Source organism: Plasmodium knowlesi (genome assembly GCF_000006355.2).
Source record: "Plasmodium knowlesi strain H genome assembly, chromosome: 10".
NCBI lineage: Eukaryota > Apicomplexa > Aconoidasida > Haemosporida > Plasmodiidae > Plasmodium > Plasmodium knowlesi.
In genome coordinates, this window is record NC_011911.2 from 201,836 (window position 1) to 226,368 (window position 24,533).

At 36.9% G+C, this 24,533-nt stretch overlaps 7 protein-coding genes across 7 annotated transcripts; 5 read left to right on the top strand and 2 right to left on the bottom strand.

The window, feature by feature from the left end:
- Positions 1-1,056: 1,056 nt before the first annotated feature.
- On the top strand, positions 1,057-1,671 carry PKNH_1004000 (peptidyl-prolyl cis-trans isomerase, putative; the record flags this gene model as incomplete). The annotated part of the gene is made up of 1 exon (XM_002259488.1): positions 1,057-1,671. One exon carries the CDS (start codon positions 1,057-1,059, stop codon positions 1,669-1,671), a length of 615 nt encoding a protein of 204 aa, XP_002259524.1.
- A 1,165-nt stretch (positions 1,672-2,836) lies between these two features.
- On the top strand, positions 2,837-3,145 carry PKNH_1004100 (conserved Plasmodium protein, unknown function; the record flags this gene model as incomplete). Its single annotated transcript, XM_002259489.1, has 1 exon — positions 2,837-3,145. The coding sequence occupies one exon, from the start codon at positions 2,837-2,839 to the stop codon at positions 3,143-3,145; it is 309 nt and encodes a 102-aa protein (XP_002259525.1).
- A 236-nt stretch (positions 3,146-3,381) lies between these two features.
- Positions 3,382-5,550, bottom strand: PKNH_1004200 (F-actin-capping protein subunit alpha, putative; the record flags this gene model as incomplete). The annotated part of the gene is made up of 9 exons (XM_002259490.1): positions 3,382-3,482; positions 3,708-3,801; positions 3,940-4,032; positions 4,172-4,238; positions 4,357-4,569; positions 4,765-4,826; positions 4,928-5,014; positions 5,190-5,302; positions 5,463-5,550. 9 exons carry the CDS (start codon positions 5,548-5,550, stop codon positions 3,382-3,384), a joined length of 918 nt encoding a protein of 305 aa, XP_002259526.1.
- A 1,348-nt stretch (positions 5,551-6,898) lies between these two features.
- Positions 6,899-9,643, bottom strand: PKNH_1004300 (palmitoyltransferase DHHC7, putative; the record flags this gene model as incomplete). Its single annotated transcript, XM_002259491.1, has 8 exons — positions 6,899-6,999; positions 7,231-7,309; positions 7,396-7,468; positions 7,622-7,716; positions 7,948-8,362; positions 8,549-8,613; positions 8,822-9,145; positions 9,530-9,643. The coding sequence occupies 8 exons, from the start codon at positions 9,641-9,643 to the stop codon at positions 6,899-6,901; spliced, it is 1,266 nt and encodes a 421-aa protein (XP_002259527.1).
- A 3,505-nt stretch (positions 9,644-13,148) lies between these two features.
- PKNH_1004400 (conserved protein, unknown function) lies at positions 13,149-14,792 on the top strand (the record flags this gene model as incomplete). Its single annotated transcript, XM_002259492.1, has 1 exon — positions 13,149-14,792. One exon carries the CDS (start codon positions 13,149-13,151, stop codon positions 14,790-14,792), a length of 1,644 nt encoding a protein of 547 aa, XP_002259528.1.
- A 1,638-nt stretch (positions 14,793-16,430) lies between these two features.
- On the top strand, positions 16,431-18,278 carry PKNH_1004500 (eukaryotic translation initiation factor 3 subunit E, putative; the record flags this gene model as incomplete). Its single annotated transcript, XM_002259493.1, has 2 exons — positions 16,431-16,544; positions 16,818-18,278. The coding sequence occupies 2 exons, from the start codon at positions 16,431-16,433 to the stop codon at positions 18,276-18,278; spliced, it is 1,575 nt and encodes a 524-aa protein (XP_002259529.1).
- Positions 18,279-19,942: 1,664 nt separating this feature from the next.
- PKNH_1004600 (AP-1 complex subunit beta, putative) lies at positions 19,943-23,881 on the top strand (the record flags this gene model as incomplete). The annotated part of the gene is made up of 8 exons (XM_002259494.1): positions 19,943-22,103; positions 22,319-22,400; positions 22,580-22,641; positions 22,796-22,866; positions 22,990-23,124; positions 23,253-23,360; positions 23,546-23,662; positions 23,822-23,881. The coding sequence occupies 8 exons, from the start codon at positions 19,943-19,945 to the stop codon at positions 23,879-23,881; spliced, it is 2,796 nt and encodes a 931-aa protein (XP_002259530.1).
- Between the last annotated feature and the right edge of the window lie 652 nt (positions 23,882-24,533).

Consider the following 24,533-nt stretch of genomic DNA (forward strand, 5'->3'; position numbering starts at 1 on the left):
TTTTTAATGTATGCCTCCGCTCGGGGCTATTTCCATGTCAACTTATAAATGGTCTGTAACATCCTGAAGAGACACACTTGTCACTCTTCAGTTCGGACCGCCCACCAGTTAGTTTCCATTCCTCCCATTAAACTATTTAAGAAAACAATTTGCACCTTTTAATTGTTTTAAAATCGGCAGAGCCGTTTCAAACTGTGCCTATGCTAGACTATAAGGGGCAAGGAATGTGCCACGTTAAATGCAGCATTTACGCAAATGGTAGAGGGGATTACTCCCCAAGATGTAATTAAATAGGAGTAACTCCCGTCAACCGCCAACGTGTGGTATGCGAGTGTGCCTACCCGACGGTTGATCACAGATGATTTTTTTAATTTAAAAAAATATATATATTTTTTTTTTCTTTTTTTTTGCGAAATTGTTCTGAGTACCCGTCACGTGATGCACAAGAAGGTAAGTAAAAATTGTCACTAAGCATAGAAAAAACGCAAAAGGATCTTACCCCCCAAATGGGAGATGAGTAATAATCCCCAAGTTTTTCAAATATTCTATATCTCCCGCGTAGGCCCCGCTGGCATTGCGTATCTTAATTGCATAGGAGGAAAATAATAATACAAGTGCTTCTACTGACGTATCAAAAAATGATACCTCCTTTGAAGCGTCAAAAGAGATAATGCGAGCTTAAAGGAGTATATAAAAAGAAGGCTAACCATTTTATTTGTGAGCGATTCCTTTCGCCTTTAGTGTAAGCCGCCATGCCATTGCAAAGGAAAATCACAATTAAGTAGCTGATTTGAACCCCACTATAAAGTTCCGCATTGCATCGTAGCAACTGCTCCGGAGATATTGCTATATTAGTGATGATTACAGCCATAAAATACGTGTACCAACCTAGGCACGCGCAAGTGGATCAAGCACAGTAAGGCATCCCCAACAGAAGAACGTCCATTCACGTATCAAAACGACCATAAAATTACCTGCATCCCAATTTCATACAATTAAACTTAAAACACACACCGAAAAAAAGTATAAGAGAAACCCCACCGGGCAGCTCCTAAAATGTTCACGCTGTGTAAGGGCTACAGTGACGACGACGAACAGAATGAAGAAACAGAAATAATCAACGCAGTTTCGGAAAAACAAAAATCATTTGAAGAAAAAATATCCTACTATAAATTAAAAGGAAAAGCAGAAAGAGGACACATTACAATTTACACAAACCTGGGTGAATTCGAAATAGAACTGTACTGGTACCATAGCCCCAAAACATGTTTCAATTTTTATTCATTATGTGAAATGGGCTACTATGACAATACGCTATTTCACAGGATTATTCCGAACTACATCATCCAAGGTGGGGACCCCACGGGCACAGGGAAAGGAGGGAAAAGCATTTATGGAGAATATTTCGAAGATGAAATAAATAAAGAATTAAAGCATACTGGGGCTGGCATATTAAGCATGTCCAATAATGGCCCTAATACAAATTCCTCACAATTTTTTATAACCCTATCTCCTTTACCTCATTTGGATGGAAAACACACCATCTTTGCAAGGGTAAGCAAAAATATTACTTGCATTGAAAACATAGCCGCTGTCAAGACAACTGCTACGAATAAGCCCATTTTTGATGTCAAAATTTTGAGAACCTCAACCGCTGTGAATGTTGATTGATGGGTCAAGGAGGGGAAAAAGTAAAATTTGCACCTTTCCGGAATGATACGAATATTCTTGTTCATCCCTGCACCAGTGAACAGGACGTACATATGTGTGCAAATGATATGTTAATTTTGACAGATCATACTTGCCTTGGAAGGATTTGGTGCGTCCACCCATAAAACTGTCGTTTTGTTGTCATTCATTTGTTTGTAAAGATGAAGGGGGATTATTCATCATTAACAGCTTTTGCTTTTTATCACAATTTGTAACGAGCTCCATTTCATTTTGCTTGATATAAATTTTTCTTTTTTTTTTTTTTTTTTTGTCAACTTATTTTATTTTATTATTTCATTTATTTATTTATTTATTTTTTTTTTTTTGCGTAAAAAATATATGTCGTGGAAGGAAAGAATTTTCCCTTTGCGAATTTTTTTTTTTTTTTTTTCTATTTTTAAAATAAAACATATAAATTGCGGCGCAATTTTGGCGCTACTTAAAATATAAACAAAAAAAAATAAAGGCTTTAGATGGCATACATATTTCCCCTTTTCTGTTTTCAATTTTAACGCGTTCCTGAATTGGCGATGCTCTTCTCTTGGCTAAAGCTCCTCCTACTTTGCAACACAATAAAAAGGAGCGTGATTGAACCGAATGTCAGTTCGTCGGTAGCGAAACAAACAATTTTACGGATATATTATACAATCCAAAAAGTCGCAGAAAAATAAATCAGTAAAATATAACTATAAAAATTACCTATACAATAAACGAATAAAAGTAAGAAAAAAAAAAAAAAAAAGCGCGCAATTCTTTTGATGTAACATTGTCGTGTCACCACTCTGCTGCTCTCCATTTTTTAAACTCACATGGACATAAATGGAGAGGCATCATCCTGCAGAAGATACATTTGTTTAAAATTATATCACCATTTGAGAGCGTTTGCTAATTGTAACATGTAGTCCCACTGGAAAATAAGCAACATATTAGCAAAATTTATATATCCATACATTCTTACGCCTCACGAACCGTGTCCTTCTCTCGATTCATATATAATTAGCCCCCCAAATTTGAAAAATTGTTTCCATCCTTGAGGAGTCACTCAAACTAGGTGAAAAATTACCACACGCAAAATTACAACGCCCAAAACTCGTTAAAAGGCACCATCTAATGAACCAAAAGCAGAATGATAAACGATGAAGACTTGAGCCTGGAGTCCTTCAAAAAGCTGAAGCAGCTGGAGGAAAAAATAAATGAAAAAACAAAAAATAATGAAAGCAGGAAAAAGGAAGAAGACAATAAGGTAAAAAACTTCATGCAACTCAAACTGTTGGAACACTCATTACCTCATGATGTCAGGAAAAAAATGAAATCCTTAAAAATCGAAAACATGAGGGATCTCGGAAAGTTAGCTGTCACTAGGAAGAAGAAGTTTTTCGTTAAAATTTTGGAACGCAAAGATTTCAAGAACCAGCAGAAGCGAAAGCACAAATAGGCCCCAATCAAATTTTCGAGCATACCCTACAAAAGCACATCTTTCGTGAAGCAATGTTTTAGTAGCAACCACACTGCATTGCGCACGGCGTTTATAGGGCGCACGCTTAAGAGCCCCCTTCGCCATGTACGCAGACGATGCAGTGCAGGAATTTTTTTTTTTTTTTTTAAGTTCTATATATACAACTTTCGTAAATAGGCACGTGTTTCCACGCACACCTATTAGCACGTACGTGCTTACTTAATTTGAGCCGGAATGTCATGGTACGTTTCCTTCCAGTCAAACTTGTCGCCTTTGAATGGTATTATTTTTCTTGTGTTCTTGATCAGTTCCTTATCTGAAGAAAGTGAACAAACGGGAAAAGAAAAGGAGGTTTTTTTTTTTTTTTTTTTTTTTTTTCCATACGTGGAATTTTGTCTTCTTAGTTGTACACATAGGTGGGGGCTCTCCTCCAATTGGAAGTGGCTAATGAGTATACACCCCCATGTGTGGGTGCACGTTAATTACATGCCATATCATTTTGTAAGAAGGAACCTTGATAAACCCCCCTTATGCAAATTACCTATATGGATAAGAAACTCATTTAACTCATACATTGTGCAATTCTCACACTCGCGTATGGCGGACAAAATATTTGCCGAAAATTTGTCAACATCCTAAGTAGAAAAAAATGATATCAAATTGGTTAGAAATGTGTAAAAGGGGAAATGTCAGCAGTAGGAAAATAAATATGAAAATGGTCTTATTCCCCCTGTTTTCACTTTTTTTTTTTTTTTTTTTTCATTCATCCGTACGTTGTTCACATGCACCCTTTTCTCAAAACACTTGGTGGCCTTAAAATTGATATTCGCATCTTCGAAATATGTGAGAACTATGTCTATTGTACCCTGAAATTTTTTCAAAAGGAGATATGCTTTTGGTGGAGTATCAGTGAGAAAATATTTTGCACACAGGAACATTTATATGCGTGAACACAGGTACTTATCAAATTAGTACAAAATATAAGGGAGCGAATTTTATTTCTACATTTAAGAGAACTTCTTCATCCGTTGTTAAGAAGGTCACATTCCAGGAGCTTCTCCATGAACTGGCGCTAGGGGTGGGGGAAAACAGAAGTGGACATCTCCATCATTTAGCTATTAATCAAATTTGTACATGAACATTTTGGGAATTTTTTTTTTTTTTTTTTTTTTTTTTTTTTTTTCTCTTACTGGAAATTTTTCAGATAGTGTCTATCGCAACATACGATGAGGAGGAGGTTAAATCTGCCTTCGCATTCCCTTGCGTAGACTGACGAGCAGCATTTCACGCTAAGGCCATTCTTCGAATTGATATTTACAGTTGGGTAATTAATCGTTTGCAGTTCGTTCCAATTCGAGTAATGTACTTGGACATACTCCTCCAGTTTTTCGCTGCACTTTCTTCTATCACATGGGGTAAGGTGAAAGGGTGAAAAAAAAAAAATAAAATAAAACAAAGTAAAGTAATGTAAAGTAATGAAAAGCAAAGGAAATCAAAACAAAATAATGTTCGTGAAATTACGCATGTTCTACTTCCCCACGCGTGCACTGGAAGAAGGCCAAGTGACTTTTCCCCTTTGAGATGCACAAATGTCCAACCTATAATTTTCCAAAAGATCTGGGTAGCTCATTTCCTCATAGTCCGCCTTTGTGTTTACTTTCTATTGAAAAAAATGTGTTCGTAAATTTTCCCAAATGGTAAAGGGAAGCACGCACAATATATATATTTTGTTTCAAAAAAAAAATTTCCGTGTGAGAGTACCTTCTTCAAATGGTTAACATCGAGCAACGATTTCAGCTTCGGCTGGAGGTACGAATTGCCAACTTTGGACTCCTCACAGGTGACAACCTTCGTGTGAGAAAATTATTGGCGAGCATGTGTTTAGCCACATATGCGTTAATAAAAGGGCAATAGGCCAATATGATCACATGATAGCACTTGCATAGGGACATGCGGTGGTGTAAGCCTCACTGCTACCGCCCCAAGGAAATACCGAATTGGCTCATTTTAACAAGTCTATTACATATTCGTTACCCGCCAGGGGAATGATGGCATAGTTCTTTTCATTGTAAGCGACCACGGTTTCTTCAATTGAATTTTGAATCACTGCGCTTGTTCCAAAGAGGGTTTTCAAGTCTGTGTAAAGATGTTGAATTGGGTGAAAAAATTATATACAAGCGTAAACGGACAGGGGAATATGCCTAGCAACACTTGGACGGGTCATTGGTCATTTGGTAATGCTCCCCTTGTTGCGTGTATCACGAGAAGCTGTGTGCAGCGTGCTATCCCTCCACACCTGAGACCAAGTCTGCTACTTTCCCAGGAGGTGCGTTCATCAAAACATGTTTAATAAAATTCTTCTTCTCATTCAGTAGGCTTTCCATCTTATTATCCTTAATTAGCAATTCACAATTTGGCATAACGCACGCAGTTATTTGGGTCTATATTTTGAACCGCTCTTTCGAAAGGGCTTTACAACATAAAAAAAAATAATAATAATAATAAAATAAATAAAAAATAAAAAAACATTCACATTCTTCATGAAAAATTTTGCAATGCTGATCAAACGTGCGTGCTCAGAAAATAGCCTCCCTCATTTAATGCGCCCCTCGTGCATTTTCTACTGAGTCACTGCCCTTGTGTGACTAAAGAAAGGTGTGACATATCAGCAGACACGAACGAGAAAGTGTAAAATAAAAACATCCGCATTCTTCTTCATTCCAAGTTCAATTTGATCTACTACAAATGAAAGATTTCATTTTTCAAAAAAAAAAAAAAAATAAAAAAAATAAAATAAAATAATCACCTAAGGTTGACAAGTTTCCTATCCTATTTGCACCCCCTCCTCTGCAAAGTTGTCGCATTTCACTAAGCCCAATTTATTCACATTGACCTTGGCCCAAAAAATGGTCACGAAAAAGTGGAAAAACAAGTCGTCTATTTTTACGAAAAAAAGCAGAGGGAATTACGAAGCTGTCCTAAATAGGTTTCTCTTTTTGGAAAAATAAAAATATGTCTTTTTGAACAAATCCATTTAAATTGAGGTGAAAATCATATTAAATTTGTTATTAGTGAACAAAGGATTGGCAATAGTATGACCAATCGAACATACGTTCATATTAAAAAAGAGTGTAAACTGCACAACTGTAAAAATGTAAAACTGTAAAACTGTAAAATTGCAAAAGGGGGGAATTGTAAAATTGTGAAATGATAAAGCATATCATATAGCATATCATATAGCATATCATAGCAGAGCAACTGGGCGTGGTGCCGAGGAATATGCGCCGCGAGACGGAAAAAAAACGAAAAAATTAATAACACTAGAAAAAACTACATTAACGGGGAAAATATAAACTTTAATAACGGTATACATAAATACATATATGCATATATATACATATGTAGAAGAGAAAAGACTAGATATGTGCGTAGGTATTACTCCTGTGAGGGACACACACACACATGTTCCTTATTCAAGAGGAGGAAGAATTTTGCGATGTGATAAGAAACAAACACAAGTACGAAAAAAAGTAAAATAAAAAATATTCCGCATGTGCCTGCGGGAATGACGCAAGGGCAACGCCCAAAATAGGGAAAAATAAGTTCGAAAAAAACATTCAATTATTTGGCCGACATCCAATCGTTTCAAGAGTCGACCGCCATCATTTCGTAATAAACCAACACTCAAAAAAATTCGGGGATGGGCCCTAATCTGGATAAGATAAAAATTGATTAGCAGCTCGATTTTATCGGAATCGTTTCTTCTGACGTTTTTTCGCTGTAGTCCTTACTGTAGCGCTTTAGGAAATTTATTCCGTCGCCTTTTCTGTTGTCTAATGAGGGAAGAATGATTGCATGCAGTTAGCACGGGTCCACACCGTCAATATGAAAATGTCGCTACACATATATATATATATATATATATATATATATATATATACATTTCGACAAAACTCCTCCTTGAATAAAGAAGGGGCGTCACAATAAGAAAAAAAAGAAGAAAGCAGATTATATGGCCCCTTAGCTGAACAATTATCTGTGAAAAGACAAAGTTAAAAATTTACCTATTGGCAGAAACCATAAGAATGGGGATTCGCCGAAAACGTCCTTGAAATTCTGGTACGTACCCTTGTTATAATATTTCTGCGGGGTAAGGAAGAAGTAAATGAGAGCAAAGGTAGAAAGGCATAAACAGGTGCAAAGGGACAATGACAAAAATGACGCATTACCGAGTAAGACTGATTTTGGTAATTTGTCTGCTTCTCGCAAAATTCGATGGTCGTCATGGCCTTATACATTAGCCTACGTGTCGGTATGGGTGTGGGTGCAGGTGTGGGTATGTCGGGAGGGAATGAATACACATAATTATCACAATGGAGGGAGTGACACGAATGATGAGTAGGGGCGGAATTCACAAGGATAAAGTTGCCCATCAAAATGCACACTCCTGCATACCATATGTGAAAAAATAAAAAACAAGTAATGATAAGGGCGAGGAACGAATTCAGGGTTTCTCCGAAAAGTAGCAAAAACAACTCGTTAAATGGGGTCTAAATAAAAAAGGGGAAGGGGGAAAAAAAAAAAAAAAAAGAAGAAGGAATAAGTTACTTTAAATTATACCAATAATCACTTAGGTATAGCGACTGCTGCCATCTGAAATTCCTCCATGTGTGTCCCTCTAACTGTACGTTAAGTAAAAACCCCGGAGGCAAACCCATTTGGCTGAAAGCGCTCATCAAAACACCAAAATGATGGACGAAAAGTGCCCTAGAGAAACGTACCTCCCTGTGATTTATGGCATCCCTAACCGAATTGAACATCGTTATCGACACAAAAACAGTAGTCACACAACAATAAATTAAGGAAAGCATAAAGTACTTGTGATTCTTGTACCCAACACAATTATATATCCACGGACAATGATGGTCCATTTTTAAAATGCACTTCTTGCAAACTCGACAATGATGAGTCCTATCAGGTTTGAATTTGCAACACCATTTGCAGTACCGTCTTTCTCCCGTTTTTTTTTTCTCCAATAAGTAATTATCCATATGGTCTGCGTAATTTTCTTGGTGATCCTTAATTTCCCATTCATCGGTGTCTGGAATGTAGCCAGGGGCGACTACTATGGACAGAACGTAATTCACGAGGTACATTATCAGGCTGACGTGGAAAATTACTACTTCTGTTATTCCTCTGCGGAGTGGAGTGGTCAAGGGAAGTGATTAGGCGAAATGGTTTGGCTGAATGGTTAGGCTAAGTTGCCAAGTCAGGAACTGGCATATACACAAACTCCTACGCACCAAATGGGGTAAATATTAAATATCCCCTTCTAGCATGAATGTTCCATTAAGAGCGAAGCACCATCACCCCTAAACATACCTCTTCAAGTCGTATTTGACGTACACCTTCCTGTGGCTCCTCAATATAAGTGGCAGGCAGTGGTACTACAAGGAAAAAGCAAAAGATAAACCATTTAGCATACACCTTTTTTCCACTTTCGAAAAAAATATAATAATTTTTTTTTTTTTTTTTAACTTTACACGTAGCACTTTCCAAATGGCTTATTCCCATGCAGAAAGATACTACAGAGGTTTATTCGCCAAATGGAGTCGTCCCCACCCCCTCTGCAGGACACTTCCTCACAACCCTTACCATTATATATATAAGGTATATAACGAATAAAAGAAGGAAAATAAAAAATACAGGTAACACACGGACAAACTTGCTCCGGTTATTTTGTATGGTGAAGATTTCCTCAGCGTTGTTTTGCTTCCCCGTGTGTTCAACGCCATACTCGGCACTATATTCGTCACTATATCCTGCGGTGGTATCATCGTTCGTTTCCTTGCTTGTTTTATCTGCCGTTGAAGTTTCCTGTACTATTTGGTCCTTCACGCTTTTTGTGAGATTTATGATGCTCTTATCCGTGGAGTACTTTCTGCTACTCTCGCTTCTACTTTTCTTCTGTTTATTTTTCTGTTCGGCAAAGGGAAGTAAAGGAATGGGAAATATGTCGCCAAAAAATTTAGACTAGGAAGCTATTACACCCACTGGACCAATTGGAGTGTAATCAATTTTTATGAATTCGTAAACGATGCGAGACGTGGAAAAATGTAGACACTAAGATCGTTTGGATTGGCAGAAGGGAGGTCAAAATGAAGCAACAAGGGGATGTAAGGGAAGACTTAAGTATGCGACTAAGTATGCGACTAAGTGTGCGACTAAGTGTGCGACTAAGTGTGCGACTAAGTAGACGACTAAGTAGAGAGAAACACACTGGGTGCATCGAATGGAGAACATATGCCCACTACACGGCACGTTCAATCATTCTTCTTAATTTTTCTGTTCCATCAGGCTCACCTTTTTCTTCTTCTTTGTGTCACCACTGGAGTCCGTCCTATCTGACACCACAATTATTTTACTATCATCGTCTAAAGTATCTTCCGTGCTTTTGTCTCCATTTGCATTTAACATTTTAAGTGTTATAATGCTTGGTAAAGTAATAAAAAGGGGGAGGGGTAAGGAGATGGTATATTTTCTCAATTCTCAGTATAACATAATGATTTCTTCTTTTTGTTTCGTGGTCTTCCTTTTTTGGTCTTCTTCTTCGCTAAGCTGCGTTGCGTGCTTGACTTGGCAACACTTCACGCTTTGCCTATATAGCTCTGTTAGTGCTTAAATAGGCATTCATATATAGTTATATATGCGCAGACATTCCTTCACATACATGGGTGCACAGGCCGAGTTGGATACATAAATGACGTTGACTTGTTACCTTCGTACCTCTTCCTCCTTTGCACCGTTGCACTGGTGTAATAGAACGGGGCAATTCCACCTTTTTTAATTAAGAGGAAAAAATCCAAAGTGGGAATCGCACTAGAGAGTTGCTAAACGAGGGGCATGACTGTCTAACGTGTGCGTTGGCGGACAAACAAATGCGTCAAATACAAACCTGTCAAAAACAAACGCATCAAAAACAAATGCTCCAAAAATAAACGCGTCAAAAATAAACGCGTCAAAAATAAACGCATCAAAAATAAACGTATCAAAAATAAACGCGTCAAAAATAAACGCATCAAAAATAAACGCGTCAAAGACAAACACGTTTACTCTCAAACAAATAAAAAGTGGAAACAAATATTCTTTATGAACAGATAAGGAAGTATATACATACTCATGTGTGTAGTGCGCTTCACTCAATGCACTATAATACCTTCACGCGTAAGTAATTTTGCATAACTATATGATATCACATCAAAAACTTAATACGGGAAAATGCAGTAGTAAACGGAAACGTGGGAAAAAGAAAAAAAAAAAAAAAAAAAAAAAATCATTCACATGTATGATAAAAATAAATTATGTCCAAAATTAACATGTACCAATAAACACAATTTTTTTTTTTTTTTTTTTTTTTTTTTTTTTTTTTTTTTAAAGCTATAAATAGTTAAATAAAAAACGGAGGGGGAAATTTCTTTCCCTTTGCGTACTCACTTGTTTCCTATTTTCGCAAAGTGTCACATTTTCATTTTTTGGTATGGTAAGACGGGTAAAAATGTGTCATTCTGGGGGGAGAGTGCTGCAAAAAAGTACGCAGAGGGGGGCCATAAAGCAGGCGTGGCTGCGAAATAGTGACAAAGAAAAGTCTATTTACTAAATGTAATTCTCCATCCGTGGGGTTAAAACCCTTCAACACAACGCGCCCTGATTTTACTAAAAAAAAAAAAAAAAATGTAAGACGCGAAAGGTACACACAGACACGCTGGTGACAAAGGAATGGATTATTTTTACACATCACAGGTATCCAGTTTAGTGTCTCTACATATGGCCATTTGCGCAGTTATCAAAAGGTGTAATCAAAACTGTGCTCAGGAAACGGCAAAAAAAAAAAACAAAAAAAAAAAAAAAAAAAATCAAAAAATTAAATGAATTCAGGTTACAGCTAAAATGTGTCAGCTTTACTTATCCCACGAAAAATAGGTCACACTGACAAATGGAAAATAAAATGCTGAAATCTGCAACAAAGTGGACGTGTATGTACAGGTTGGTTTAAGCTCAGAAGAATATGCTTACAATCGCTTGTCTGTGCAGTCACCTATGCAAATGTACATTTACGCATATATGACACTATAACAACAACAGGTGAACATCACAGTTTGGAGGGGAAAAAAAAAAAAAAAAAAAAAAAAAAAGGAAACAAAATAGAGTCCTTTATATGCTGAACGAAGGTTACATATCGTTACAACGTATTTTTCGCGTAAGGTCCATATGTTAATCGAAGAAATTCCTTTTCTCATATAAGGAAGGAAAAAGGTAGGAAACATCTTCGCATAAATGCGTGTTGTAAGGTTAATTAACTTATCTTTTATTTGCCCTGTTCCGCATCCCCCCAAATGCCAATTATGCATGTACAGCTTTTTATTATACTTCCTTCGGAAAAAGCTGACGCTGGGAAATTTTTCAATTCAATCTACCTCATGTTTTTTCCTCCTCGAGCACGTACGTAAACACATGCCCATGCAATTAGGCAAGTAAACTATTGCAGGTTATTCCCCCTATTTCCACTTTTAATTTTTAACAGAAATTTTCCACATATGTGAAGGAAATTTCTCCCTTTCCCGTTCCTTAACTTTGACTGCAATTTTAATTTTAATTTCCTTATGGTTGTCTTTTATGTTGTAGAAGGGGCAGAAAAAAAAGCGAACAAAAAGACAAAAAATAATGACGAAAAAAGGGGAATTAATTTTGTAAAACGATGCACGCGTGGGCATTTAAAAAAAGAGCGCTTTTTAACAATTTTTTTAATTGCCATTTCTTCTTTCAATATCTTCATTTTGTGCATTTTTCATACACTGACAAAAGTTTTTTTTTTTTTTTTTTTTTTCCTCCCCTGTTAAACCAATTTGTATGAATCACCTTCGTTATCCTTTCATTTTTTCGTCTTACTCTATTTCACTTTTTCACTTCTTGAAATCTTCATTTTTTCCCATTTCTGGAAGTGAATAGACAATTTATTCTACCTCGAAAAGGAACGACGTGCAATTGAATGCCGTTTAATAATTTTGCAAAATTCATCACACGAGTAACATTTCTTTGCATTTTTTTTGCCTTCCACATGGCGGCGGAAAGTAAATACATTGCGCAAACGGTTGTGATAAATGCGGAAAAGACAATGAATTATTCTCCTGCATTTTTAAAGGTTAATTTATCATGTAAGTAGGTAAGTAAATTTGTGTATACGAATTTGACAAAAAGGATTTCATGTTCCTACGTTTTTCCCCACTTGGAGCACAATTCGCTCATATCAACTTTTCCACATTGCTACGTTTTTTTTTTTTTTTTTTTTTTTTTTGAACAGGTCATGGGCAAATGAAAGCATTACATACATACATACATACATACATACATATAAACGGGTCCCGAAATAACTCCTTCATACTTACCAGCCCCCACTCACATGCGGTGATAATACCCTTTGAATAGCACAAATTGGGATGGACCAATTTGCAGAACCTCCAAACTGTCTGCACAGAATGACACACAGGTGCAGTGGAAGCGCAACAATTTCCCCCCAACATATATGTTACTATTTCAAGGAAAAAAGAAGCTTCACGGGAGCGAAAATAACACATGAGAACTACAAAAACATATAAATTTATAGCGTATTCTGTTTAGTAGAAAAATGAAATAATTCCATTAAAGAAACATATCGAAAAGTCTGTCGCCTCACTAGCCACAGGGACTTTTCCATTTGGCCAATTTATAATTACAACTTTTACAAAACGCCCTTTAGTCTGGTTGTTAATTATCTCTTTGGAAGATACACAAATAAATCGTGGTTATCTTCCAGGTATTCGTAAAACTAATTTCGGTAATTCTTCCATTTTGTTGTTAGAAACAGTTTCCCCTTTTATGAACTCCTGATCCAGACCTACACCTACATATTAAAAATGCAAAGCAAGGTAGTAGAGCATGGAAAAAGATGAAAAGAGAAAATGACGGTGACGACTCTTTTGCCTTCCCCCCTGAAAGGGATATTTGCAATTTGTATCGAAAGGATCATTATATGAAGCACTGTCATGTTAAGAACCACATCGAGCCAATATCATTGGAAGATGAAGTTCACATTTTAAAAAGGGAGGAACACCAATCGTTTAAATTAAGCGATATTTTAAAATCACTGGAAAAAATAAAAGAAGAAAAAAATAAACCACCAAGTGAAGACATCATTTTACCAGAATATGTGGAACATGAAAAAGTTGAACAGGAAGAAGAGAGCCGAGAAAGGATACATTGTGGAGTGTACCTACACGAAGTTAACATAACAGACAATTCATATTTTCATTCACGCTATGACGATATGATTGATGATTACTCTAATCCTATACGCATAAAGGGTGACATGTACGTAAACAACATTGTCCATTTCGAAGATTCTTCAACTTATCGTTCCGTATTTCAGGTGCACAGAGTAGAGTGGTTCTTAGGTTTAGAAATAAATGAGAAAAGAATACACGAAATTGTCCCATACAGTCAAGGGATGTCTTTTCGAATCCCTTTTGAGGCGTTAGGAAAATATATATTTTGTAAAGCCTACAGAAATGTACACTTAAATTCGGAGTATCAAAAAGGGGCAAGTAATACGGTCTTCGATCCTCATACACTACAGAAGAAGCCTGTCAAATTTAAAGCAGATCCCAAATGTATTGAAAAATGTTCTATTACTTCGAAGGGGCCCGTCCTAATATCCATAAATAGTGCCTTTCAAATATTGACATTCCTTTGCAACAATAATTATTCCATCCAGGTGATTGTTGAAGACCCCCTGGACAATTTCTGCAACCTTTCCGCCTCATCTTTATCCGATGACGAGACAGTTACGACAACATCCAACGCGACGAACAGGACAGATGAAAAGAACTGTTTCCTTGCTACCCTCTCCATCAACTTTGATGAGATTAAATTTCGCTTAACAAATTTGGAAAACGTCGAGGAGGATCAACCCCCCAGTGGTGCAACGTGCGATGCGCAGATTCCCAAAAGAAACAATGACAAGCGAAGAAATTCTGCTTTTAATTTTTTTCGCCCCTTCGAGTTGCAAAATGATGGTGCACACAACTCATCCTATTCGAGAGCGGAAAAAAAGAACAACTTAAATTCGGATGAAGATGGTGAAAAAAGCGCAGAAGGAATGAAATCCTTGCAAAGCGCTGGGCTGAGTGCAGAAAAAAAAGGGAATCTTAAAATGGAAGGCAAGAAAACTGAATTGACGCTTAACTTGTACGAAGTAGAATTCAGACTATCCAGTAAAGACGATTGCGTCGTGGTGAGCATCGGAATTGATTTACAGAGATTTTTTAAATTTGTCAAATACAAAATGGTTACTATCAAGCCGGTTGAGAAGAACACCTCTGCGAATGATCTGTGGCTAATACTGGTGGCTTTCAAATCTGCGCAGTCTTATAAAGAAGTTTTAAAAAAAAATGCAAAAATAATTTACACGAATACGAATATTTCGTTCGTTCAAAATATAGTAAACAATTATTTGACAAAATCGATGGAATGTAATGCGGACGGAGCTATGCCTCTTCAGAAGATAAATACAATTTTTAACGAAACGGGTTGAACAAGAGGGCACAGTAGGAGGCCATCTTGCCATATGCACCATTTGGTAAAATACACCACAGGGAAAAATGAGACGTGATTTTACGCATGTGCTGCCACAGCACTTGGGAAAAATTTGCACGGAATGCGCATAGCTCGAATTTTCCAGTTTCTATATTTCTTTTCCGATTAAGCTTCCCCTACGTTCTACACCTTTATTTACCTTCACACGCGCACATGTAGTAACTTTTAAAAATATGCCACGTAAGAGATGGTCACCTATATCAAATGTACCCACAAGTGATGATGCACTTGGGCAGATACGAAAAAAAAAAAAAAAAAAAAAAAAAAAAAAAAAAAGAGCGTTATCCATATTACAACGACGTTTTTAAAATCTTTCTCCTTTTTTCTGTCAACTTCGACAAATGCGCATCCATCTTCCCAGCGACGTATAAACGACAACATGTAGGTGTTCCTTTCCCCTATGTCCTTCCCGGAATACTGAACATACATAGGATATACATTTCTGTAGCAAGTAGAATAGAGACCGTTCCGCGTGGGTGACAGAAAAGTTGACTGCACATTGTTCCGGCTATTCAATTTGACATTTTCCTTTTTTATTTATTTATTTTTTTTTTTCATTTTGGGGGGAACGGGACAGTTTTACGAAAACAAAATTGACGCAATGAAATTTTTTTGCCCCCTCCAAAAAAAAAAAAAAAAAAAAAATACCTTACTCGAATATTTATACATTTTTAAACTTTTCTGGATCCGCCGCTGGGTCAAAAAGGAAAACAAAATTTAGGAACAGGTCCACTGCTGTTCTTCTGTAACACTCCCCTCAAATGTAGGCCAATATATTTTTATAGGTAAAAATTTTATTCCATCATTTGCGCCCACTACATGTTAAGGAAGCTGTGCGTCACCGACGAAACAAAATTTTCTGCACTGATATAATATATTTTTTCCCATGGCGAGAGTGCCTTTGCAATATAGCGAACGGGAATTGTTGTGCGTGCTAAATGCGAAGTGACGTGGATACAAGAAGCATACATAATTATATACAAAATAAGCGCTATACATATATACTTTCACATTTGCACAAATGTGCTCCTTCATTTGGTATATAACTCCTTCTCCCATTTGAAAATGTTGAAAATTTCGTAAAAAAAGAAACATCGCGCATTACTCCTCACCCTACATCCATATTTCTTACAATTATCGGAAAAAAAAAGGCCATTAAGATGAATATCATTTCGTAAGAATTGTGCCCTTTTTTTTTTTTTTTTTTTTTTTTTTTATCCCCCGAATAAACGCAACATTCCTAGCATTTAGTCGGGAAATGTACATTTTAGAGCCATTTCGCAGTTTAAAATAAAATTCTGAATAACATTTGCCAACTGGAAAAAAAAAAAAAAAAAATTAAATCAAATTAAATTAAACGGAAAAAAGAAAAGGGAGTACTTTTTAATATACATATATGATATTCAGTAGCCTCCCTCGAAAGGGAAAATCTAACGAGCGACTCCACAGCGGCTAAATTAAAAAGATAGTGTTAGAAAGTAGAATCACTACTCGAAACCATTTGGTAAAAGGAGACCGACCGACCAATCACCACTATCATTATCCCCGCGGCCCCGCGACAGAGCAAAGGCGAAACATGGAAATCAACAAGAGCAGTAACCATGACCAAGCAGATCTGATCAGCAAAATATGCGCCTACCTGGATCCGCACATGACTCAGATAATTCTGAGTTGGATGAAGGAGAATAAGGTATAATTTTATAACGTTTAAGAAGGGTGCAAATAACCCATTGTGTGGTGGTTCTTACGCAGAGGACCATTCCAAGGAAACGTGTCGTACATTCCTTTGCATGTTCCTTTTTGGATGATTTCTTGTATGTATTGTTTATCCATCTTTTTTGCGTGTTAATTTGTTCCACCGTGTTGTCACTCCGGGATGCTAAAATGACACCACGAGATGCATCACAGTCAATCACACTGCGATGCCATGCGCACATTTCTAACTACCTCCTCCTTGCCGCAGGTGCTGAATGAAGCCGACATCGACCAAAGCCTGGGTCTGTTGAAGGAAGGGTGCGAAAAGGAAATCGTGAACATCGAAAATGAATTCACCAACGGAAACAGGGGAGTTATCGTGAACTGTCTGGATAGCTTGGAAGTCGAAATAGATGATTTCCAGGAAGCTATGAATATGTACAGAAATGATCAAATGAACAAAATCGGAGCAACGGTGGAAAAGAAAAGTATCATGTCCTTGAGAGATTGGTGTAACGTAAATGTACTCGAAAAAACAAAGACCTACAATTTTACGGACAATATAGATGACAAAATTTTAAAGCTAAGTAGGTATTACTACCAGAAAAAAGATTACCAAAGGAGCAAGCAACATTTACTCCTATACATTTTGAATATCTCAGAAATAATCATTAACATTTCCGATTCACCCAAAATGAGATTGTGCTACTGGGGTATCATAAGTAATATCATTAACAGCTTCTTTGCCAACCTACATAATGATGATTACATTTTACAAAAAACAGAAGAAGGAAAATTAGTCGTGAGGGAAGAGATTGTAAATGAAATAAACGTATGCATAGAAACAATAGTTAAATTGAGTCAGGTACTAAATAAAGATAAAGTAGGAAAAACTGAAATTATTTTACAGAGAAGTTGGTTAATTCATTGGTCCCTCATTTTAATATTCCATTTCTTCATGTATTTAATATATGTAAAAACTATATACCCAAAGAATAATTCCTTTTCTATGCTTCAAGATTGGTTTATCGATGAAAAAAATTTGTCTATTCTTAATTTAATATGTCCACATATTATTAGATACTATTGTGTGTATGCCATATTCTACCGAAATAGGAAAGACCATTTTGAGCTTATCCTGAATACCTTAAATTTGCTGAAGCCTAAATATACAGATCCTTTCACTTCTTTACTAATTTCTATATTTACTGAGTACGATTTTAATATGGCTCAAAAGTGTATTGCTGAGTTGGGATCCATTTGTGAAAAAGATATTTTTCTATTTAAGTTAAAGCCATTTATAGAGGAACAGAGCAGATACATCATCTTCGAGACCTACTGTCGCATCCATAAATCTATCAACATTGACATGATTGCAAATAAGGTTAACCTGCCTAGAGATGATGCAGAGAAATGGATTGTTAATCTCATTAGAAATGCTAAACTGGATGCCAAAATTGACAGTGAAAAGAACTGCATAGAAATATCTACCACTTTGCCCAACTTATACCAACAAGTTATTGACAAAACGCAAAATCTAACCATGAGATCCAATTTCCTTGTTCAAGTTTTAAATAGATCATCAACAGATGAACAGTTCCAGAAGAATATTCGATTTAAAAATAAAAATGAAAAGGGAAAGAACCCAAAGAGGGGAGGAAAGCAGTACAACTCCTTATATAACCCCAACAAGGGAGGAGGCGTCAAACTCGTCTCTGCGAATATGTAAGTGTGCCATGTGGCAGTTTCGCTTTTCTACCTCATCACCTTTCGTGATAGCCTCCCAAGGGGGCTTTTCAAGATAGTCACTAATATACACATATTATGTGTATATTTGGGTATATCCATATATACATGCACATGATTTTTTTTTTTTTTTTTTTTTTTTTTTCCATCAATTCATGAACTTTTTTTTTTTCCCACCACCACACACTATATATTACCCTATTTGCTAACAAAAAATGGGCAACTTTTCTTCCCTTTTGAAATTTCGTATGAACCAGTTTGTCTCATGTGCGGGCGCACATACAGCTCTACATTTGACACACCCAACTGCACATTTTACCTGCACATTTTACCTGCACATTTAAAAAAAGAAAAAATGAAAAATACAACATATTCAAATAACTTTAAGTTTTTTGGCTTTTTACGCGGACATTTGCAAGTGCAACTATGAACCCGTTCGGGAAAGGCCTTCTCACAGTTGTCCCTACTTATCCCTGCTTAACTAAGCTGCGTTACGCACGGAAAAGTACCCTCACGCGCCAACTGCCATTTTGGAGGCTTCAAAAGGGGTTGGCATCCATCAGAACATGTTCGTTCATGCAAAGAGTAAGGAAGGGGCCACCTGCACTAAAACTCAAATTGGAAAAAAAAAAAAAAAAAAAAAAAAAACACAATTGGAATAGCAAATAGTATATGTAAATAATGTAGCAAAACTGTTGAACTTTTTTTTTTTTTTTCTTCTTCCTTCCGCAATGCGAAGTTAACTATTGACGTATGCAACTTGTCCATACGTAAACATATTTTCGGTGCTCCCGCAGTTATATATTTCTTTACACCATGATTTTTTTTTTTTTTTCCTTTTTTTGCTCCTACCTCTAATGTATATGCGTACGTAAATGTTTGGAAATTTTATTTATCTTGGAAAAAAAAAAAAAAAAAAAAAAAGGAAATGCATAGCTCATTCTCAATGCGAAAATTAAGCCATTTTAAAGAAAAATACGCAAAAGGGGGATTAATCGAGAGGGGGAACTGCGTAGAGAATTAAAGGGCAAATTATTATTGTAGTAAGTTAGCCCAAAGATTGATGGAAACATTTTATTTCACCCTTCTCGTTTATCCATTTTACGGGATGTAATATTTCATGTCAGTGAGTCTCTTTCGCTGGAAGAATTTAACCCCCTTTGAGAGAAACACGAAGGGATAAAAATTGAGAGAACGCGCCAAAGGGGGGGCAATAAATGCGCGACAATCTTTAGCGTTTATTTTTGAGGATCGTTCTGATGACCATCTTCAAGACCATCTTTCCCGGGCATAAATAAGATGGGAGCTTGAAGCGACGCCTTACGCTGAACGGACGAGAGATACCAACCCCGTAGGAGAAAACACCTCACATATGCATGTGAATGTTCTCAATAGCGTAATACTCGTTCCCACACCGTGCATACTCCTACCCCACCTTAGCACCCCGTTTTGCTCCCTCCCTGGGGTTGGTGCCAGTAGGCGTTTCCACACGGAGCATACCTCCATACCACCACCTACAAGACTTATACGTTTGTGCCCTTGTGCACAGTCATATTGATTACGAAAACGGATTCCAAATACACCGCCGAGACCGGCACTTCCTTTGGCCCAGCAGTGGCCAATTTCTTTAGCAGAAGATTTTCCAAAATGTCGGACCTGCGGTACTTCCAAACCACCAAGAAGGGGGAAATCCATGAACTGAAGGAGGAGCTGCATTCTTCCCACAAAGAAAAAAAAAAGGAGGCAATAAAAAAAATTATCGCCGCAATGACTGTGGGAAAAGATGTATCCACACTTTTCTCCGATGTAGTAAACTGCATGCAGACGTCGAATATAGAATTGAAGAAACTCGTATACCTGTACGTTATAAATTATGCAAAGGTGCAACCAGAGTTAGCCATTTTAGCAGTAAATACCTTCCGAAAAGACTCATCCGATCCAAACCCCCTAATCAGGGCACTAGCCATAAGAACCATGGGTTGCATCCGATTGGAACAAATTACAGAATATCTCATTGAACCCTTGAGAAGGTGCCTGAAGGATGAAGATCCATATGTGAGAAAGACAGCTGTGATTTGTATCGCCAAATTGTATGACATATCGCCTAAGCTTGTGGAAGAAGAAGGCTTCATCGAAACGCTTTTGAATATATTGGATGACAACAACGCCATGGTGGTAGCCAATGCAATCATCTCCCTTACAGATATATGCGAAAATTCAAACAAAAGTATATTAAAAGATGTGATAAATAAAGATGAAAATAATGTGAATAAATTGCTTAATGCAATTAACGAGTGTGTAGAATGGGGCCAAGTGTTTATCCTAGATGCCCTAGTTCTATATGAACCAAAAAACAGTAAAGACGCAGAAAGGGTGTTAGAAAGGATACTTCCCAGATTGTCCCATGCGAACTCGGCAGTCGTCCTTTCGTCCATTAAGGTTATCCTAAGTCTCTTAGATAAAATAAACGACAAAGAGTTCATCAAAAATGTACACAAGAAGTTAAGTCCATCATTAGTCACTCTTCTATCAGCAGAACCCGAAATACAATACATAGCGTTAAGGAACATAAATTTGATAACGCAGAAATTGCCACATATGCTCGTCGATAAAATTAACATGTTTTTCTGTAAGTATAACGAACCTGCGTATGTAAAGATGGAAAAGCTAGACATAATTATTCGTCTTGTATCAGATAAAAATGTTGATCTTGTCCTATACGAATTGAAAGAATATTCCACAGAAGTCGATGTAGAATTTGTAAAAAAAAGTGTACGAGCAATTGGCAGTTGCGCCATTAAGCTGCCACAGTCAAGTGAAAAATGCATTAATATTTTGCTTGATTTAATAGACACAAAAATTAATTATGTGATTCAGGAGTGCATAGTAGTTATTAAGGACATCTTTAGAAAGTATCCAAATAAGTACGAAAGCATCATCACCATTCTATGTGAAAATTTAGAATCGCTAGACGAATCTAATGCCAAAGCCTCTCTCATCTGGATCATAGGAGAATATGTTGAAAGGATCGAAAACGCGGATGAATTGATAGACTCATTTTTAGAAAATTTTCTCGACGAACCATACAATGTACAATTACAAATATTAACTGCCAGTGTGAAATTGTTTTTAAAATGCTCAAAAAATACAAAAGATATAATTACCAAAGTGTTAAAATTGGCCACCGAGGAAAGTGACAACCCTGACTTAAGAGACAGAGCATTTATCTACTGGAGATTATTATCCAAAAATGTAGAAATTGCAAAAAAAATTGTACTAGCAGAAAAACCACCTATACAGGAAGATAATAAAATTACAGATACAAAGGTTCTAAATAAATTAATTAAAAATATTTCAATGTTATCTTCTGTTTATCACAAACTTCCAGAAACCTTCATTTCGAAGAAGGCCAGTTATGCATTACATAATGATAAAGACGACGATGATGATGATGATCGTATTGATAATATGGATGAATATAATGTTTCTAAATTTAAAAAACAAATGGAAAGACAAAAATATGAGAGTTATTCTAGTGAAAGTAGGAAGTCCAAGGGATCCAGGTCGTCCAGTGAATCATCTAATAACTCATCAGATGATGCTAATGATGATAAGGATGACGATGACGACGCAGATGATAGTAAGAAATCGATGGACTTGATTGGTCTCAATGATGATGAATCTAGTAACGCAAAACCTAGGCGAAGTGCTCCCCCGGTTAAATTAGTCCAAGTCTTATCACCTGAAGATACTGGCTTGAAGGGCCAAACGGGCTTATCCATTTTGTCCTCCATAAATCGTGTTGAAGGTATCCTTTTTTCACCTTTCTCAGAAACGGTGTATATGTGCATGCTTTGCACGGAAATGACCACCTCAGAATACGCACGAAACGTTCAATAGAAGCGTTTTTCGCGCGTGTACCATTTTGAGTGGTAACATCTGTTGCAACTTTTGTAAATTCCTCCCTCTCATTTGTGCATACTCATTTGTATAATATATTTCCCTCACAACCCACCTCTGCAGGAAAGATACAGCTCAAAATCGCTGTGACCAATCAGACGCCAAACCCCCTTGTCATATCAGGAGTGCAAATAAACAAAAATTCGTAAGCACACAAAGGAGATGAGAAAAAAAAAAAAAAAAAAAAAAAAAGGGGGAGAAAGAGAATAATACCTCCACCAACGTTTTTTTCCGCCTACTAATGAATGTACATTCCTCTTCCTGTAGTAGGATCCTATTGTGCACACATTTATCACCGTTCTTCTGACCCTCTCCTCATTTCAGATTTGGACTTTCCTCGCCAAACAATTTGGATGTCCAAAATATTTCCTTCGGAGAAACAAAAGGTAAGTTGTGGCAGACGAATGGATAGACGGATTCATCAGGTCCATAAAGAAAACTCCCCTTTTTTTAAACAGAAGATATTTAAAATTGCCTCTATTTACAGTATCTTATTTCCTCTTCAAAATAATTTTCGCCCTTTTCTTCATCTCCCTTCAGAAATGTTAATTTTGCTTGTTCCGAATATGCTAAATTCGAACACCCCCCCATCGACGCCTCTATTTTTGCAAGTAAGTTCAGAAGCTCGTCTATTTTTTTTGTTTTTTGGACCCTCCTCTCCATGTGTGTGTGGAAATTGTTTAACATAACCGCACTTGCGTAATCACCATTTGTTTTTCCCTTCCACCTGTTAGGTTGCCATAAAAACGAGTATCGACATTTTTTACTTCAATGTGCCCTATGATATCTTCATTGTTTTCGTTGAGAATTTCAACATGGAGAAGGAAATTTTCAAAAAAAAATGGCAGCTCATAGAGGATTCGAAGGAGGTACACTGAAAATACATGTGTCCTGTTTGACGAAGTTACAACTACTTACTATGTACGACACTCCTTCGATAGACACACAATTGATTTATCCATCTCCATCCTCTTTTAATGTTTTAACTTTTTCGTAGAGCATACTGATGGCCTCAAGTCCCATGGTTATTACCTCCGATATACTAATCAAGAGGATGAAGATATTTAATATTTCACTAATAGCCCGAAGGAATGTGAATAACATGGTAGGTGGTTTTTTTTAAAAGAGGAGGTGTTATTCTGGTAGCATGGTTAACTACCCCTTGAATTATTTTTCTCTTCAATTCACCTAAGTGAAAAAATTGATAGCGTCGCTGCAGTGCGAAACTATATCTGTATACCTCTCTCTCCGAACACCGATCATTTTGCTCCCCCATCACCTCCCCCACAGGAACTGTACTACTTCGCCTGCATAACAACCAACAATCTCGTTATACTGAGCGAAGTGGCCATTCAGCCTGAGAAGAAGGTTGTTAAACTGTGCGTCAGGACAGATTCCACATCAGTGGTAATGACTAACTCTTTTTCATCGCCAGATGATGCAAAGAGCATTGTGTGCAAACACGCTTAACAATGCAAACGGAGAAATTTTAATGGATTATATTTATGCTTTCTGTACAATTCGATTAACGGATATTGTATGTATTCATTTCCCCACCTATTACAGATACCGCTGTACAAGCTTCTCTTCGTGAAGGCCTTTTCGTTGAGCGTGACGCAGACGTGAACAACGGGTGCAAAGCGATATTTACAGATGAAGAGGAACCCATCGTGTTTTCTACCTTAACGATATCATCATTTTCGCCTTTTTGTTTTCCCCATTTTGAAGCGTACAATAAATCCCCCTCTTCACATTGTGTGCACGTATTGTAGCGTGTCCCATTTGTTTTTCTTTTTCTTTTTTTTTCTTTTTTTTCTTTTTTTCCACCCCTTTTATATAAACATACCATTGTTACATGTGCGTATGCGGCATATACGTGCGTGTGAACTGCGGAAAGTTTTTAGTCTACCCTCCGATGAAATTGTAACAAATGGATCCTTTCCAATCGTTTCATTTTTGTTCGATTTATGCGGACCATTTTCACTGCCTTTCGTCCTTTTTTTTTTTTTTTTTTTTTTTTTTTTCCAAATGGGCAAGCCACATTTTAGCATCCCCTTCCAGCCTACGCGACAGCGAGTGGTACGTAAAAATATATACGGCCTCCACATGAAAAGTTAAAAACGGTTATATATTCCTTTTGAGGCATGCAAAATTGGCACATATAAATTCTCTAAAATGGGGCAAGTGGCCGGAAGGTTGGCAGAGGGAGAAAAATAAATTGACTTGTTTAACCTGCCATGTGTGTACAGGTGTATCATTCGCCCAAACGAACACCCGA